The sequence below is a fragment of the Strix aluco genome, chromosome 5, assembly GCF_031877795.1.
Source record: "Strix aluco isolate bStrAlu1 chromosome 5, bStrAlu1.hap1, whole genome shotgun sequence".
NCBI classification, from domain to species: Eukaryota; Metazoa; Chordata; class Aves; order Strigiformes; family Strigidae; genus Strix; species Strix aluco.
The window spans coordinates 4,527,363-4,545,249 of NC_133935.1; the positions used below are offsets into that span (position 1 = coordinate 4,527,363).

The 17,887-nt window shown below is 37.3% G+C and overlaps 1 protein-coding gene across 2 annotated transcripts in view; it reads right to left on the minus strand.

The window, feature by feature from the left end:
- Window positions 1-17,887, minus strand: part of LOC141923941 (potassium voltage-gated channel subfamily KQT member 1-like) — a 507,315-nt gene that overhangs the window by 206,617 nt on the left and 282,811 nt on the right. For both annotated transcript variants that reach the window (XM_074825677.1, XM_074825676.1), the window contains 4 exons: window positions 16,450-16,525; window positions 12,867-12,961; window positions 11,840-11,880; window positions 2,769-2,830 (listed from right to left, as the gene is read on the minus strand). In XM_074825677.1, coding sequence (XP_074681778.1) covers window positions 2,769-2,830; window positions 11,840-11,880; window positions 12,867-12,961; window positions 16,450-16,525 — 274 coding nt within the window. The remainder of the gene's footprint in view (window positions 1-2,768; window positions 2,831-11,839; window positions 11,881-12,866; window positions 12,962-16,449; window positions 16,526-17,887) is intronic.

Sequence of the window (17,887 nt, forward strand, 5' to 3'; positions counted from 1 at the left end):
TGTGTCATTTTATCAGATGTGTCACTCGGTTGGGAGGCTGCCATGACTATACTGGGTGACTGAATGTTAAAATAATTTCTCCAGGGGGAAGAGGCTGATCCCAAAGGTTTTCTAGTTCCAAGGGGGAGATCATTTTTCACAACCAGCTGGAGCCTGATGTCAGACATGCCCTTGCTTCATTTATTCTCCTCGGAGGTTGAAACCCAGCTTGTCCTTCCTGACTCCAATATTGTTTCACATTTGAGCACATAGCAGCTACTACACAGTGAACTATTAAAGCAGGAGAGCCCATGAGACATGGGAAAATAGTTTAGGGGAAGCTGCTTGACAGCAGGATGCGGTCATTTCTATTGTCCCATTAAAACAGAGATATCTGGGAAGCTTAACTTTGTTTTCACTATGTAAACATATGTATTTTAGCCTAATGTGCCAAAAAGATGCAAATACCAAAAAAACCCCAACCAAACCCACACCACCAAAACCCTGAACAAATCAACACAACAAACATTTGCCCTTTTTGTGCACTGTGTCTATTTTCTTAGCGGGAATATGAGAATGAAGCTCTGTGCACCTAAAAGAAGCTTAATTTGTACTGAAAGAGCAAATGCCGTGGGTTCCATCAGACTCTGGCATTTTATTTTACATTTGTACTTTGGTCTGAGAACAAAAAGGAAGCTGTAATGATTGAATGACTTTTACAGAATCATCTTATGAAAATATCTTGACATGTTTTTATTCCTTTCTATTTGTTTTCTCCAGGACAATAAAACAGAGAGATAGAAATCACCAGTTCCCATACAATATGCGGTCACTTAAAGAGCTACAGTTTAATTCTTCAAACAAAATAGCAGCTAGGTCTTGCCCAAACTAATGGTTTGAGCTTGCGCCAACTATATTCAGATCATGCTTAAATGAAGTTAAGATGGCTATACCATTGGGGTTTTTTAACTTGCGTGACTCTTGTTCCAAGAACATTGTTGTGAATCCCTGCTACAGACTGGTTACCACATGCTTACAACAAACATTTAACATGAGAAGGTGAAACCATGTGGCTTCATCATCTCTAAGCTTTTACATCAAGGCAGTATTGATTAAAATGATAACCTTTTTGAATCAGCTAGAGTTCAGTTTTCTAGCAGGTTTAAGCTGTAAAGGCAGAGCATAAGCAGATATCTGCAACACAGATCATTCACTGAAGCGTTTACTGCATACGCTGGCATCTCCTGTAACGTTGTTCTTCTTACACTGAGATACCTCTGCAGTACTCTAATAAAGGCTTTGAAATGAAAAGTTTTCAAATCCACAGCATGCTGTGCTAAAGCTGGACCAATGCCAGACACATTAATAACTTTCTGACCTTTCTTCATAAATATGGAGCAGTCAAGAGAGCATGAACAACTGCTTCCAGAAGTATTTACAATACTCGTAATATTTCTCACAAAAAGTAATCTGACTGTTATCACAGATACTTTTATTGCTAAATTTTCAAATCTGTATTGTGAGTTTCCCTATATATGCATATTCAAGATACCTGAACAAACTTGTGGTGTGAATACAGAGGCTAGAGAGCAATATATCTCTTTTGAAGTGAATTAAGTTAATCTGAACGAAAGCCATTTTCACTCTGAAGAAGCGTGTCTGCACAAGGGACCAATCCACTTTAAAAGTTAACTCAGATAATTTGTCTTTATCTGTGAAGCTGATTCTCTGACACTGTCCAAGAAAGCTAGAAGTCAAAGAAAATATGTCCTTTGACATCACAGCGTCACATATTTCCAAGGTTGTCCTAGCAATGTTCATTAGATATTAGGCAAGAGAGGGTGGAATTGTATTTGTTTAATTTCAATTTCTGTTTTTTTGGCAAGATACACAGTTCTTTTTAAGAATAATGAAAAGTTTCCTTCCTCTTTCCTTCTCGCCTCACTTCCCCAGAAAAAAGTGAAAAGAAAATTTGCATGACAAATTTGAGTAAGACAAGGATACAAATAGGCAATGGATATGTTAAATTCAAATGGACTTTTGTCTCAGCTGTTACGTCATACCAAAGCTACTGTGGTGCTACTGTCCACAGAAAGCACACTGTTCTAGGGACACCAGTGCTTAGGGGTAGGTAAGAGAGCTGACCAAAAAACTATTAGAGAAATAGAGTCCTAGTTTTAAGCAAACTTGTATTTTTGTTATCACTTGAGTGGGAAAAGCTCTTGAGGATGTTTGGAATAGGTCTAAAACAATAGAGTCTCACTGAGCTTTGGCCTTTAGACATACTTCTAAGTAACTCTAATTAATAACAAAGATGAACATACTCTTGGAGGGAAGACAGCGGGGGAGGGGCAGAACTGATGCAAATATAACCACACAGTGGAAAAAATGCAGTAACCGTTAAAGAACCTCGAGATTACTAACAGAGTTATCAACTGTTGCTATTTACAAAACCTCCTGATATTAGCCTTTCTGTTTAACTCAGTAATTCTTGGGCAACAAACACCTTGCCTGTTTACAGTACTTATCCACAAGATGTGCGATTTAGCTTCAACATGAAAGTAGTCTCTTTTAAAATCAAGAACCAAATCAGTATGGCAGGCAAATGGTTAATGCTGAACAACATGCACATGATACTTCATCAACTCCCTTACAAAAATTAGGATATTATTCTTTATTATGGTGCCCTGTAATTCTAAAGTAAATCATTCCAAGATACTATCTTGCACGTCTGTAGATCAGATATCATTACTCAGAAAAAAAAAAAAAAAAAGCTTTCATGCACTTACCTTATCCTCTAGCCGGATCAGTCTGGCTCCTACAGTATAGTATCCTTTGTCTACCCCTTTTTCTAAATAAAGAAGAATAAAAATGGGACATTCATTAGGTGGAGAATAAACTCAAACTAAGAATTATATCTGTGGTATTTAAAGCAAAAAAGAGGCTGGTAATAGTAGGGTAGTATAAATAACATGATCACAACAAGAAATAATTTCTTCATGGTGTACATCAGTGAAAGAGGGTAGTTGGAGAGAAGGGAATTAGTTTGTCTAACTGACAAGATTAAGTTAGTCTAAAGGGCAACCTGGATCTTGGTAGAGGTAGTCTATGGACATGAAGGACTATAGATAGTGTCTGAAGTAACTTGATTCCCTTGTTTAATTATCTCAATTAACTGCAGGTAGTTAGATACAACAGGCATGCTCCTTAGGCATAACCCCCATTTTGAATATCATTGACATGAGCAACGTACACTTTCTGTACATAAAGAAATCGGAATAGTTTTCCACTGAGGTTGTAGATGTAGGAGGCAGCACTAGCCAGGGTTGCCAGGGCTGGAGTGTCAAAGATCTATCTCCTCTCTGCAAACGAGTGACACTGGGAAAAGCCCTTGCATCTCCATCCTCATTTTCCCTCCTCGCCTCCCTGACCCCTGGTTATTAAAGCCCAGTTACTCAATTTGTTTCACTCGCACACTGCAAAGGGCAGGACTGGGAGATGAGACTGAAAACTGTGTAAAGTGGGGTCCATTCTCGGTGTTTATGTGGCCAGTCACAAAAGAATGACATAGTTTGGGGGTGTTACTTCACAGGTAATGAAGCACAAAACCACATATATTTTGAACTGGGAGAAAATATTAATAAGAAAAAAACACGCCCCAATACTAAGGAAAGTTAGAAGCCTACGTCAGTGGAAGTTGGAAACATTTTTCTCTACTAAACTGTATTTCCAATACCAGGCTGGACTAATTACTCTGTGTTTGTTCCATAAATTATTCCACTTTTACGAGTGGTTGAGCTTTGGTTTTTAAAGCTATTTAAGTCCATTTTGCTTAGGGCATGAGCACAATGTGAAGGATTTACTGGAAGGCAGGTTGAGATGTGAATTTACAGTGCATCAATGACCATCGTAACTGCCTCTATGTGTGCTCATTCTGCAGGGAACTCACATTCTTGCATTTCTCAGTGAATGGTGCTTGCTTTACCATTACCATTAGCAGTGTATATGGTTGCTAATATATGTTTAATGGTATTTTTGCACCAAAGTTCATCTCAATGGAACTTGTACTGTATGGACCACAACCTTAGAGGAAGACTTTAGTGAAAAGCAATGCTGGCAAGAGTATTCTTCTCACTTTCCTTCTCCTCTACAGACCACCTAGAATATTAAAAAGGTCATGGACCCTTGGCAGCTCTGCAAAGGCATTAGAAAGGAGAAGTGTTTCAACAGAAAACCTGCAGGAGTAAATACCATAAGGAGAGAAAATTCAAAGATTGTTCAAGGACACTGTGTGGGGACAGAAAATAAATGACACAGCTTGGCTCATACATGTGTGCTGTTCATCATTCATAAGTTCACAACCACAGAAACCTCTTAAAATAGAAGTGGCTGAGGCTCAAGTTTATATATATATTCATCTCTGCCTAAAGTGAAATAATGGAATCTGCAGTCTACTTTATAGTTAGTAAATCTGTAGACATTCATCATCTTTCAAAGTATATACCAGAAAAAACATGCCTTTAAGGATTTCTAAATTGGGATGTGATTTGAACAGCAGTGGGTAGGTAGTGTTTTTGTTTGGGTCTAAAACCAAAAAGCTCATCATACCTGAAGAAATATTCCAATAAGCTTTTTTTGTTGTTGTTGTTGTTGTTTTTTAAAAAAAGAATAATTTCCTCACTAGCTCTAATTACATCCTTCATATAATCACCAAGACATCCCAAAACAACCAAATCAAGTTAATAATGTTTCCTATTTTAGTTATTCTTGAATGTGGTGTGGGACAGAAAACAAGAAAATAGGAAGCAGATAAGCAGTAAGCAGCTATTTTGTGGCATGTGGAACTCAAATCAGATGAAGTGAAAAGAATGATATGCATGTAGCTGTGTCATGTTCACCCCTTTACTGGCATGCAGGCTGTGTAAGTCACAAAAGGATGAGGTCTTTCCCATTTCTTATTAGCCTCCATTTAAACCAGCATTCAGCTCTAATTTACAAGCATTTACCTCTAGAAAAGACCATCTTTGAAAGTAAAAGGGATGTGTATACAACGTGCAGAGCACTGTGGTAAGGATGAGTTGAAGTTCAGATAACATTGCTCTAGTACATTTGATTTCTATCTCATGTTCATGCTTTCTCTCTTGAGTCTTTCCAATATGTTAGATACTAAATTATTTGCTTTTACATAGTTGAAAAGATTGCATGGCTAACTGTAAATCTGAAATGTCTTAATTTTTAGATTCTTTGCTTTGTAATCCAAAATAACTTTCTTTTAGTATTGAGGTTTGTCTGTTCTTTGTGTTGGTCTGCAATAAAACAGATAGACCAGCTAAGCAATCCAGGATCTGTGTACATATGTGTGTAAGGAAACACGCATGATCATCGTGAAAGGAGGAACAATTATTTGTACCTGGATGAAAATACATATGGACAAATTTTAGCTCAGAAGAAAAAAAATAATCTTGAAACAAGCTTGCATCACATGGTTGGTATAAACCCATCATTTTATATACTTAGACTTGAATCAGATGAAAGACGAGTATACAAGAAATAGGCATTATACTTCAGAAGACTGAATAGTTCTTGGGTCATCTTGTCTACTTCTCATCTTTATTAAATACATAACTTTCTTCCCTGAAAGTCTTTGCCCTCCTGAGTATACATACTATACTACTTTCAAAACAACATGATCCTGTGTCTATTTCCTAGTATATTCACAGACGGCCCATCTCTTTTTCTAGTGAACAAGAGATGCCACTGGTAAAAAAAGTTAAAAATTTTGAGGTATTCCCCACACCAGTTAAAAAAACCAAGAAAGGCCATCCCCAGCTCTTTCCCCCAAATGGAAGCACATGATATAAATGACTCATTATTCAAGTTTGTTTTCTTTTACAAAAAACAGCAATTACCACCTGAAATTAGTAAGAGGAAAAGATAAAATCAAATGAGGGAGAGCATCATAATCTTAATGTTTTACTCAATTAGTGTGCCCCATCTTATCAGAAAATACTAAACTTTTAAGAAAACAGATTTTTTCCTTTGGTTAGAAAATATATTTATGGGGAGCATTAGGACAGTGAATTGCTGACAGATGCTCTGAAAATGATAAAAGCTGGAAATGATCTACTCAGCTTTTACAGAGTAAGAGTCCTTCCTAGATTTGTATGGTGTATACAGCTAGAAGGGAGCTAACTCAAAAATTTTAAAATTTATCTGAAAGCCATCAATTTTTTAAGCAGAAAATAAGGAATTTGAGCATTGTGACACCTAGGATACTCCAGATTGCTAAAGACATCTCAAAACCTCATCAAATTATATCCAGTTCAGTACTGGGACTACAGAAAGATGAATAGTGCAAGAGATACCACTATCTTCTTTTGTCTAACTCAATGCACCTACAACCTTCTGGATCCATATTTGTTCCAGTTCTGTAAAAGCTCTATGTAGGGAAAACTGTGGTGAGCTTATGGCAAGATCTAGATTCTCAGGTTTATAAACCAGGTGTGCTTTTGAAAACGCAAGTCAGGATTGCCCTTTTAAACCCTGGATCTATAAACTAGCAAATAAAAAAGTTGCCTGAGGCATCATGACTTCTGACTTGAGTCTCTTTTCTTGTCAGCCAGAGCCTTTTACAAATGATAGGTAGAAGAAATTAAAAAGAGGTTAAGACATAGTCCTAAATCAGGCACTTGTGATTTTTCTTGGACAGCCTAATGAAAATTTAAAAAGTAAACTACCAAAATATTTTAGTTTAGAAGGTTGTACTGCACTACAGTAAACTTTGTGATAAAGCTAACTGTTCCATGATGAAGGTTCAACAGCACTTTCAGTGTACTGAAAGTAGAAATTTCTAGCTTCTTCAAGTTGCAAAAATCTAGCTGCAGTGAGTAAGTTGCCAAGTTAAAGACATGCAATCACTTTTCAACAAATAAAACAGCCTAAACAAAAGGTCTGTCTGCCTACTTGCTTCATTTATCCAGCCTCTGAGATGACAGAGTTTGCTCAAGTGGCTCATGAGGAACAATATAATTAATTTATTAGAGAGAAGTTATATACACTGAATCTGGTATCAACTACATCACATTTCTGCCCTTCCTCCAGAAGGTGCTGATGGCAGGATTTATACACGCTATCATTATACTATGTATAAAACAAATAATATACCAAATTCAAAAATAAATGCAAGCTTCTTTATTAACTTTTTATTAAGAATATAATTCAACACTATTTGGAGGACCTGATGAACAGTAAATTAGCTGCAGTTTCCAAGCCTTGAAGTAGGATATATGTGATATTTCTGCTGGCTCTTTGCATTGAGGTAAATCAACCCCAGTAATGAAATGGACCTTCAGAGACAGACTGTGAACAACTGACAGCTACAGAAAATGCCTTAAGTGGTTTTATTTTTGACCAAGTTCCCATGGATTTTGTCTCCAGGAGTGGTGGAATAAATCAGTTCCCGCAGAAATATGGGTATCTCTTATTTCAAATATTAATTGACTTAAAATGATAAAAATTAAACCGAGCATATTTATTATGCTTTAAAAGATACTGTGACCCAATTTCTTCTTAACAGCTGGGAAGGAAATAGCATTAGAAAGCTTATGTGGCATTTAATGAAAAACAAAAGCAAACAATGGAACTGTCAAAATTTTACAAGAAAGCCTTTTTCTCCAGGGATTCCCACCTGTGTCATGCAGACCCAAGAGGTTCAGATGAACTGCAGATAAACATCATCCTTTTGCGTACTTTTCTGAACCCAAACACTGGATCTTTTGTTTTACCTTGGCATTATTCTTCACCTTTGCCCCTGAAAAGCTACAGTAAGTCTCAAAAATTGCATTCAAAAGCAATTAACTCCATCATGTGCAGTGAAGGTCAAGTATTACAGTCTTCTTATTTGTATCATTACGTGTCTGCTTTGTTAATTCAATAAATGTTATTAACATGTTCTTTGCCTCTATATCAACACTTTCAGTTATTAAGGGGTTTGTTTACTATTACAGGAATCTTTGTTTCATCTTACAAAATTGGATTACCCGGAACACTGAGATGTGCTTTCAATGAAACTAAGACACAGTCTTCTGGGTATACTCATAAAAATGGGATTCAAGTCTTTGGAAAATTTATTCATTATCTTAATGTTTTTAAACCTACTCCTTTCAAAGAAAGCTAGTAGATGCCAAGACCAAAACAAGTAAAAAGGGAGGATTCCTCATAATACGTGTATGTGAAACCTAAATCATGAAAACTCTTGTCACAACATATCACCAATATTAAAAGTTTACAGGGGGAAACTAGACAAGCTTGTTGAAGACAAGCAAGTTAAGACTACTAAATGCACAGAAACCATGTCAGGAAGTCTCTGATCTGCAAATGGCTGAAAGCTACAGGAAGGTTGGAGCCCTTAACATGCCCTTTTTTTATACATTTCCCAAAGCGCCTTGCTTTTGGCTCCACTGGAGTCAGGACTGCTCTGACCCAGCACGGGTTTTATTCTGTTCTTGTATCCTTATCTTGTTCTAACACAGCTTTTAGTGTTTTTTATCTTTGAGAAACTAACTTGAAAAAAACCCAATAATTGCTTCCAGTGAGTTCAGATTCTGGATCTTTTATGACATCATTCACTTTTGAAAGGTAATAATACTACAGACACACTGCAATTACTTCATATAATATTATCAAAGTTGACAACAGGGTTTCAGCAACAGCCTGATCCAAAACTCACTGAGGTCACTGGAAAGACTCCCATTCATTTCAACAGGCTTGGAATCAGACCTTAAGATTCTTTGAATGGGAGTCTAATAAAACAGGAAAAAAAAGGAGCTGGAAAGGAAAATTCTTCTCATGTTTTTCTCCTTGGTGGTTTAATTTTCTTTGCATTGTCATTTCTCTTTTGCTTGCCATCAATACAAAAATAACACAGTCTGGAGGAAACACCCATATTGTTTACAAGTGAGGTTTTTAGCAATGCCTTTGAACTGGAAAAATATCATATTGAAAATACATTTTCAATGTAGAATAAGCCATCCATTCTGAGGAAATCTCAGGAAGAACTCTTTTTCCAGAGGAGGAAAACAGTGCAAAAGTCTGTTTCCACCCAAAACAGACCAATACTCTAACCACTCATCACTGTTCATCACTTGTTTATTGGTGGGTTGGATAATACTGGGACAAATCATAAGCTAACCCTAGTTTTATTTCTGCAGACCATTTAGCTGGAACCACTTATCTTATTTTTGGATTTGTGGAGGGTTTAGATAAAATAACTACTAGATCAAATAACTTTTGGTTTTGGTCTTGCAAACCCGTAACTGAGTTTACCAGGTTTTGCATTCCTAACAACCATTTTACCTTCCCTAGTCATTACTTACTCAGTCCATTTGAGGGCAGAGCCATATGTCTTTGAAAGAAGTATGACTCTGTAGAGTTGGCAGGATGTGGAGGCAGACATCATTCTTAGCAGGGCCACCATGCTTTTGCATCACAGAATCACAGATCTAAGAGAGCTGTCTCAAAGCAGCTATTCAACAGTACTGTTGCAAGAAAAGACTAACAAGGGAAGCTAGTTGCGTGGACATGGATGCCATAATCTTCTCCAGAGCACAGATTACAGCCTTCCCAAATATCTCTGAAGTCCTATGATGCTCTTCACAGTCCATCATATTTCGCATTGCCCCACATTCCATCGTGAATTCTGAAGATGAGCCTAACCTAACTTATCTTACTTCTGGAAGCCAGTGGTTTTTCTCCACATAGTAAGTCAAAGCAAGAATTTCTGATAAACAATGATAATGAATGACAAAAAACGTGTGGCAGATTTTGACTTGAACTGTTTGGGGTTTTTTTTCCCCCTTAAACATCTGGGGCTGTATTTGCAGGCTATCTCTCCAGGATGTGGCTGGTACAGCAAGTTGTTGTGTAACCTCAGGCCTACAGGTAGGTCATTCACACTGCTTCTGTTGTCCAATGTTCTATTGTAGGCTTTGCATATGAGTTGCCCAGGGCTGAATCAATCATGAACACAACCCCATGGCTCTTCCTCAGTACGTTAGACTCTTTTCAACGCTTGAACACTTGTTGAAATCCACAGACCCACCTAAGATCCTCCCAATGGTTGCTACAACCCTTTTGACCCAAGATTTGGTGAGACTAATCTTCCTGAACATCTTCAGCTTCTCAAGCTTCTCAGGACATTATTTCACAATTAGCTTCTTTGCAGACAACACTTCTAATTATTCCTCACCTCTGAAACAAGAAGCTGTTTCATAGGAAGTGCCTCTAACACTAGTCTTTTTGAGCACAAATTACAGTTCTAATTTGGTAATGTTACATTTGAAATAAAATAATACATTCTTGGAGGTAAGCAAAGTTTTTCCATAAATTTAGCTTGCACATTGTGGAATGAATTCCCAAGCATAAATATTTATAACTGTATTGAAGCTGACGGATTATTCTCCTGTGGTCCAAAACCAGCTCAGCTACAGGGAAAGAGGATTGTACTGAGTCTTCCGCAGTAATCAGATATTAAAAATGTGTTTGAGTGATGCTCCTCATTCTGATACTATAAACCATTTTAACCACTGATAAGGTGGCATTTTTTAAAGGCTCTGAAATAACTTTGGCACCTCAGTTACACTTATGCCCATGAGTGCTCAGAGTCACTCAAAACCATGACAGGGATATGGGACTAGAGTTCCTAAGTCACTTTTGAGCTTGTATGACCAGAGAATGAGATGGGGCCTCTGGAAATTTGAAGACAATCTCTTGAGATAAAAAATAAACACTTCTTTCAGTCCTTCTCATACAAGCACTCTGGTTTCTGGTCTCCATGATTCCCACCACAAGGTTTTCCCAGAATCTCACCACTATGCATGGCCAGGGACTTTCCTCCTGGCCATACGTTTTCAGCTTAAATGTTTTTATAGTCAGTTCACAAACATTTTTCTTCTGCTTGCACTGTCATTTCCCTTACGATTACTTTTGCCTCACAGGTAATTACTCCCCTTGCAGAATTAACAGACAACCCTTTCCAGGACTTTGTTTTGCTAGGTTAAAAAGAACCCACTAATAGAATAGGTTTGCCTTTTTCCTAGTTATCCTAGTACTTCTTCCCTATTTCTGTTGCAGTTAGTCTGTCCTAAAGATGTGGAATCAAAGTTTTGCACAATATGCCACATAAGACCTTACCTGAGTCATGTGCAAAGACACGTATACTTCCTTCTATGTCTTGAAAATCTCTCTCCTGATTCTAGGATCAGACTAATTTTTTAACGGATTTATCACAGCATTTTCTTTACATTCAGTTGGCATTAGCTTACATTAATTAGCAGACCAGGTCTTTCTTTTTCTCAGACATGCCAGATTCTTCACCACTATTAGCATGTAGGAGACTTTTTTTATTAGTTTCCCTGTGCTTGATCTTGCATTTTTTATGACTGAATTTCATACCACTTCTATCACTCTAGCTCTCAAGGCTACCCCAGTACTTTCTGAATGATATTCTTGATCTTCCTTTGAGCTTTCCAAAACTGAAATCCATAGGTTGTTCAGAAGCGGAACCAACATATATTCTAACCCCAGCACAATAGAAAGAGTATTTTTGTGGAAAAATTTCCAGCAATATGTTTCCAACTCACGGTGCATTGATACACATTTTTAACATTTATTCTTAATTTCCATTTACTCCACTACCACCTGAATGCAAGGTATTTATCTTTCCACAGTCATTCCAGGGCTTATTAACAGAATTATATATTTGTACATAATTGGCTGGATTATAAATCCATATTACTGCAGCCATGGGTATTTTCACAAAGTTATGAAGTTAATAATTTTTCATAAAATGCAGTCACTATACCTGGGAGGAAAAGGCCTGGCTTTCCCAAGGAATGGTCCAATCTGAAAAACAAACAGAGAATTACCACCAGGGAAATTACCGAGCAAGTTAAACTCTGTTGCTAGGAAAATCATAGGAGCATAATTTACATGAGAATTTACAGTAGATTTAAACTAAACCAAAGTAAAAACATGCGACTAGCATGATTTTCTGCACATAGTCAGCTGTTTAGTTCTTTAGTCTTTTTCCAAAATCAAACCATATTAATTGTTGTTATTTTTGTGAGTACTAATATTTTATTTCTTAGACTTTCATCTTGTAACTAAAACTTAGTTCTCCTGTGTCATATGTAATCTAATAACAAAGACTATACAGACAGAATGGCTTCTTAATGACATTTGCAACTATTCCTTGAATCTTTTGCAGGCGGATTTAATATCTATATATGTTGACACAGTAGATTCCATTGAATAGAATTTTTTTTTTTTTCATTTAATTTAGGGGCCAGAGGAGTTCAGTCTGGTGTCCCAGTCCATAGTGTTAATTTGTAAAGAGAAAAGCACTTTGTGCTGAAACAGAAGAGAATAGTTTTGTGGCAAAATATTTCAGCTGCGATCCCCAAACTCGGAGAAAGCACGTGGGAGGAATGTGGGAAGGAAAAAGTTCCAGATAGAGAAGGGAGCACAAGTGAACCAGATTTCTCTCAATTGTGAAGAAGCACAGAGGGGGAACAGAAAGGTAAATCATTATCTGAAAAGTTTTCCTTTTCTAAGAAGAGGGCAGAAAAGCTCAGTTCACACTATAAACTTCACAGCATGCACCTTAATTTCTTTTAATTTCTCTTGGAGAAGGAGGAGAGGAGGATAAAGAATAATCATAAACTTGGTCATAAAAAGGGTTAAAAATGATTCCAAGTTAAATCCTCTAGATATTGTGCTCCCTGTTGTGCTTGCAATTTTGGACAATTACTGTTCATTAAGTACACATCTCTCCTAAAGCCAGCTGGCACCAGAGAAATCAAATATTTCATGAGGTAGACAGGGCCTACCTTCTTTGAAGTTCTTTTATCCGAACCATCATATTGAGGTGTCCTTGTGAGTACTGTTCAATCACATCACGTACATCATACGGTTTCCGAGCTTGCTGTGAAAGGAGATTGAAAGGTAAATATAGTTTAAACTTGATTTTTATTTCAGACAAGCCTTCATTCTATTTTTTATCTTCCAGAGGTTATTTGCTTGCCATTTTGCAGCAGTTGTTGCAATGAATAAAAAATATGTAGGCATTGTAGTAGTGCATATTTATTGTGAAGACGGAGCCAAATGATTCCCATTACTGTCAGTTAGAGTCATGTCTTCATGTTACTTCACACTGAGCAAAATATTAGACCTTCACAGTGTATTTAAAAAACACAAACCCAAGATATATAGTTTATCTAAGACTATCATGTGTGATATCTCTTGGCTCATTCCAAAACCATATGTTAATCATAATGTCAGAGGACTGAACCACAGAGAGAGGTCCAATTCATAAGACTTGGACCCAGAATCAAACGCCTCCAAAGACTAAAGATGTCTGGTGACAGAAATATTATTGCTTAAGTATGTGGGAGGACAGATGCTTTGCATAAGTCTGAAGACTGATGAACGTAGATTTTGTTTGTGCTTCTTTGTCTTTAATGATACCTACAAGGTCAGAAAAAAAGATGCAATTCAAATAAATAAAAAAGGACAGATAAAAAGATGCAAGAGGGCTAAAAAACTGCCATCTGCCCAGCTTTATGCCAATTCTAATGAGAATCCAGATGCTTCTGCCAAGCTCTGGTTTCTTGCTATAACTACTAAGGCACAATTTTGAAACAAGTCTAGAGAATTTGCATAAAGTGATGTGATTATAAACAGCACAGCATGGTAAAATTTTATCAAGTAAAATTAATGTGTGTGCATGGCAGAACAGACATAAATTATGTCCTCTTGAAAATACCAGCATTTTGAGAGCCATACCAACCCCTATGGGAAATGTGGGGCAAGATGTCTCCTTTTTGGCTCTGACTCAAGAAAAGAAGAAAAAAAAAGAAAGGTAAACTGCAAATCTAGTAATTGGAAATTACTGAAAACAGCTCATTAGTCATCTTGTTGTCTGTTTCCACTCTGTCACAGCTTCAGCCAGAGCCATTAGCATGCACCACTGCACACATGCATTGAACACCTACAGTATGTGCTGGAGTCATGCTTGGAAGGCAGCCACAGGATCCTAGAAATTTCAAATGAAAGCATGGAACTGGAATGGAAACAAATCCTGTGAAATGAATGAAGAAGCAAAAGCTCTTCGTGATAAAATGCCTTCCTTGCACTCAGCTGTCAGCACTTACCTGCATTATTGCTTTCAGAAGAGTTCATCGCTTTGGTAGTGTGCGTGTACATTTGTGTGCATTTGTGGGAAGAGATACTTTGTGGGGGTGGGAGGTTTCAGATTTCAGTTTATCGCCTTTTTTTTTTTTCCCCTCCCCAGCTTCACATTTTGCAGACGCTGACACATCACTATTTCTGGCCAGAAAAGCAGCCTATTGTCTTCACCCAGAGAAACAGTGCCAGTATCACTCTTTAGATTGACTAGCAGGGGTGCTTTGAGAGCATTTTGGCTAAATCCTCCGTCCTTTCCTTTGGACATTCTCTCTATTTAAACACGATGCATGGCGCAGAGCCTAGATGTGCTGGGGATTTTTCCCCACATCCCTCCCTTCTCCCCCATGGGCTACTATATGCGTAATTAATTCTACTCATTCCCAATGAAATTTCTTTTCTCCCTCAAAAGAAGTCCTCTATTTGTTATCCCTTTTACCAAATCATCAGCCCTGAGTCCTGTAGTTGCAAAGTACTGTACGCTGCAGTCTGCCCGAGTCCTCTCTAAAGCATAGTAAAAATATCCTTCTAACTTTCACCATTTCTGTCTCCTCTTTTCCCATAAAGCTTTAGATCTGAGCATCTTATGTCCTGCCAAATGCTGGCACAATCTCTTGTCATGTTTTTATTAGGAAATGCTAGTACAATACAACTTAAGGCGGGAGGTAATGGGCTTCCAGGGAGGTTTGGTAAATGCAGAACTTGAAGAACTTCTTTAACTTTCATTCTCTCCATTCTGTCCATAATCCCAAATCCTGGCCATTCGGGCTCAGTATTCTACATCCAGTGTGCTTAGAGCTCCTATTGAAAAACTCAAAATAATATTACCCTGCTTTGAACTTCCAAAATCTAATTAGCATGGGGAGTCCCATAAGCTATATTTCACAGCCCCAAGAATGGAAAAATTGGAAGATAATTCCTCCTTCTTCTTCCCTATCACTAACAGCAACTCACAGAATAATTTTTATCCTAACTCATTTATATACTGATTTATTTTTCAGGAACAATGTCTTTAATGTTCTTCCTCTTTTTTTTTTTTTTTTTTTTTAAATTTCCCATAGTTTTCCTCTCTGGTGTATTTACAATATAATCCTGCTCTCCTGTTGTTTGCTGAGTTAAACAAACTGACTTATAGTTTTCTTTCATACAGTAAATTCATCTGAACATACGTTTCTGCATGAGCTTGAGAAATGTTATGTACTGTTCTGTCTGCCCTAATTCAGGGTCTTCTGAGTGCTGTGAACTTACCTCAGACTTCTATCCCTTGCAGTTAAGTGCTCAGCTCTAATCAAACTTGCTTGAAATTTAGATTCTTGATTTATCTTTTTAAAACCTCTTCAAAAGGATTATGAAATTTGATTAACTTGCAGTGGACCCTCTTGAACAAAAAAGCACGAAGCTTCAGATGCAAATAACAGGGGCTTTGAAAATCAGGCCAGAAGTTAATTATTCATTTCCATGGCATCACCAGCACATGGGTGATGAGAATGATGATACTAGAATCACATTCCAAACAAGTTTTATCATAATGGGCCTTAGTAAACAGGCAAAATAAGACAGATTTTTCCAGTGAAGCACATTTAGTTTGAGCACTTTGTAACCTGATTGAGAAATTTAACTTGAGACTTCATAAAGACAGCAGATTTCCAGAGGGAAGATGCTCCACAATTTTATAAAATACAGCCTCTCTATAGCGACCCATTCTGGGAAACAAATTTGGAAATGTGGGCCGAAAATGTGAAAGCAACTTTACACAGCGCAGTACTCATCAGTAAGGTCTTTTGATCTGTCAGCCATATGTAGCATGCAACTGGTTGAACCAGTTGTTAGATGATCAGTATAGACAGTGACAGTATTTTAGCTGACACTCCAACAGAGTCTTTTCTTCACTTCTAGTAAATGGGTAAGTAGTTTTATATTGGTCAGTATAGTAAAACAAACAAACAGAACCCCAACAAAACAAATGCAGTACAAAAGAGAAGTGAAGAGTAACTGTGCTGACTCCACAAATTCAGAAAGTTTTCATTTCGTACTATACCAATGGATAGTTGATAGTTTTGCCCACGCTGTGAAAAAAATCCACATACAGTAAGTATGAGGCCAAGAGCCTAAACAGTACCTTTGATGTATTACAATCGCATGCAAAGACAAGATCACTCTCAGAGCACTTTCAATATCATATACTTAAGCTTTCAAATTGTACTTATGGTTAATGGTGCTGCTGCTTACCTGAAATTTTCTTCTGGCTACAAAATACTGCATTCTCCTGATGACTTTTACAGCTGTTCGATGTGCTTCAGTTAATCTGCCAAGAAGGACAAACAGACATACACCAGTGGGGAAAAAAAAAAAAAGTAGGAAAAATATGTTAATGGAAGATGCTGACTCTAAGCACCAAAATCTACAAATATGCAGAATTGCAGCATAAAACACTGTGTGTGCATGTGTATTTTGATCTGTTGCTTTACCCTCCTGCATATTGTGGTTCTAAGTATAAAAAACTGATAAGTGAGACAACGAAAGCAGGTGTACAAAGATAATACATGCGGAGGGGATTAGATGGGATTACTGTCAATGCATACAACTGGCATCAGTTTGAGGAACGTGAAACGTTTTTAGAACTCTGACTGCATTTTTTACTTTGCATTTATTGAGTGTCTGCCCATGAGCTCTACTGCACAGAAATTAAGTCCGTTAAAAAGTACTTTGAATTCTCTAGGAGGGAAAGAAAAATTGGAGTATCACACCTAAAAAAATAAAATTAACACAACACACCCTCTCGACACACACGTATGTGTGCGTGTGGCTGACTGTATTGGTATTCAAACACAGAACTGGACATATTATAACTTAGCAATATCACTTCACCCAGAGGATATCTGCAAAACATTAATTGTGCCACTTGGCTGGCAATTAATTACCACACCTTCTTATTTACTGTGAATTTTGGAGAGGTACAGAGGAAGCAGGAACATGGCAATTATAAGAACAAGTATTTTATTTAAGGACTGACTCCTTCCCCATGGACTTCTTCATTCATTCAAAATACGTGATCTAAAGAAAACAAAATTTTCCTTCCAAGGAAGTTGCATTGTTAGGAAACCTATGTTCTATACAGACATCATCTTTGATACGTGATGATAACCCTAGGAAAGCTTGCCAGCAAGTTTCTCAAGTCTCCTGAAAACACAGTCTGCCACCTCTTCCCAGTGTATCTGACTGGGAAGAGGAAGTATTGGCTAGGCCGCCTACTTGGATGCCACAGTTTAGAGATAAAGTCTTTAAAAAGTGGAAAGATTACATGTATTAATTCAAAGTGAAGTGAATAAAAGCTAAACAAACAGGGACTGTATTTATGAACTGGCATCGCTCCTCATTTTCATAATTTCTCTTTGCTAAAATTAGTGCTTTTGATTGGGTGAGATACTACAGCCACAGGAACAGTGTTTTTAAAATAAGCTTTCAGTAGCTTCTTCTTGCTCTTTGTATTTCAAGTCCCAGTTTAATATTAAATACATGCACAAATATGTGTGAAACTCAGGTGTCTATACTACATATATCCTCACACTTCAAATATCTATGTATCTTCATGCACATGTCCATATATATACACTCACACATGCAAACACAAAGACAATACAGGGTGAGCATGATTCAAGAACCATCA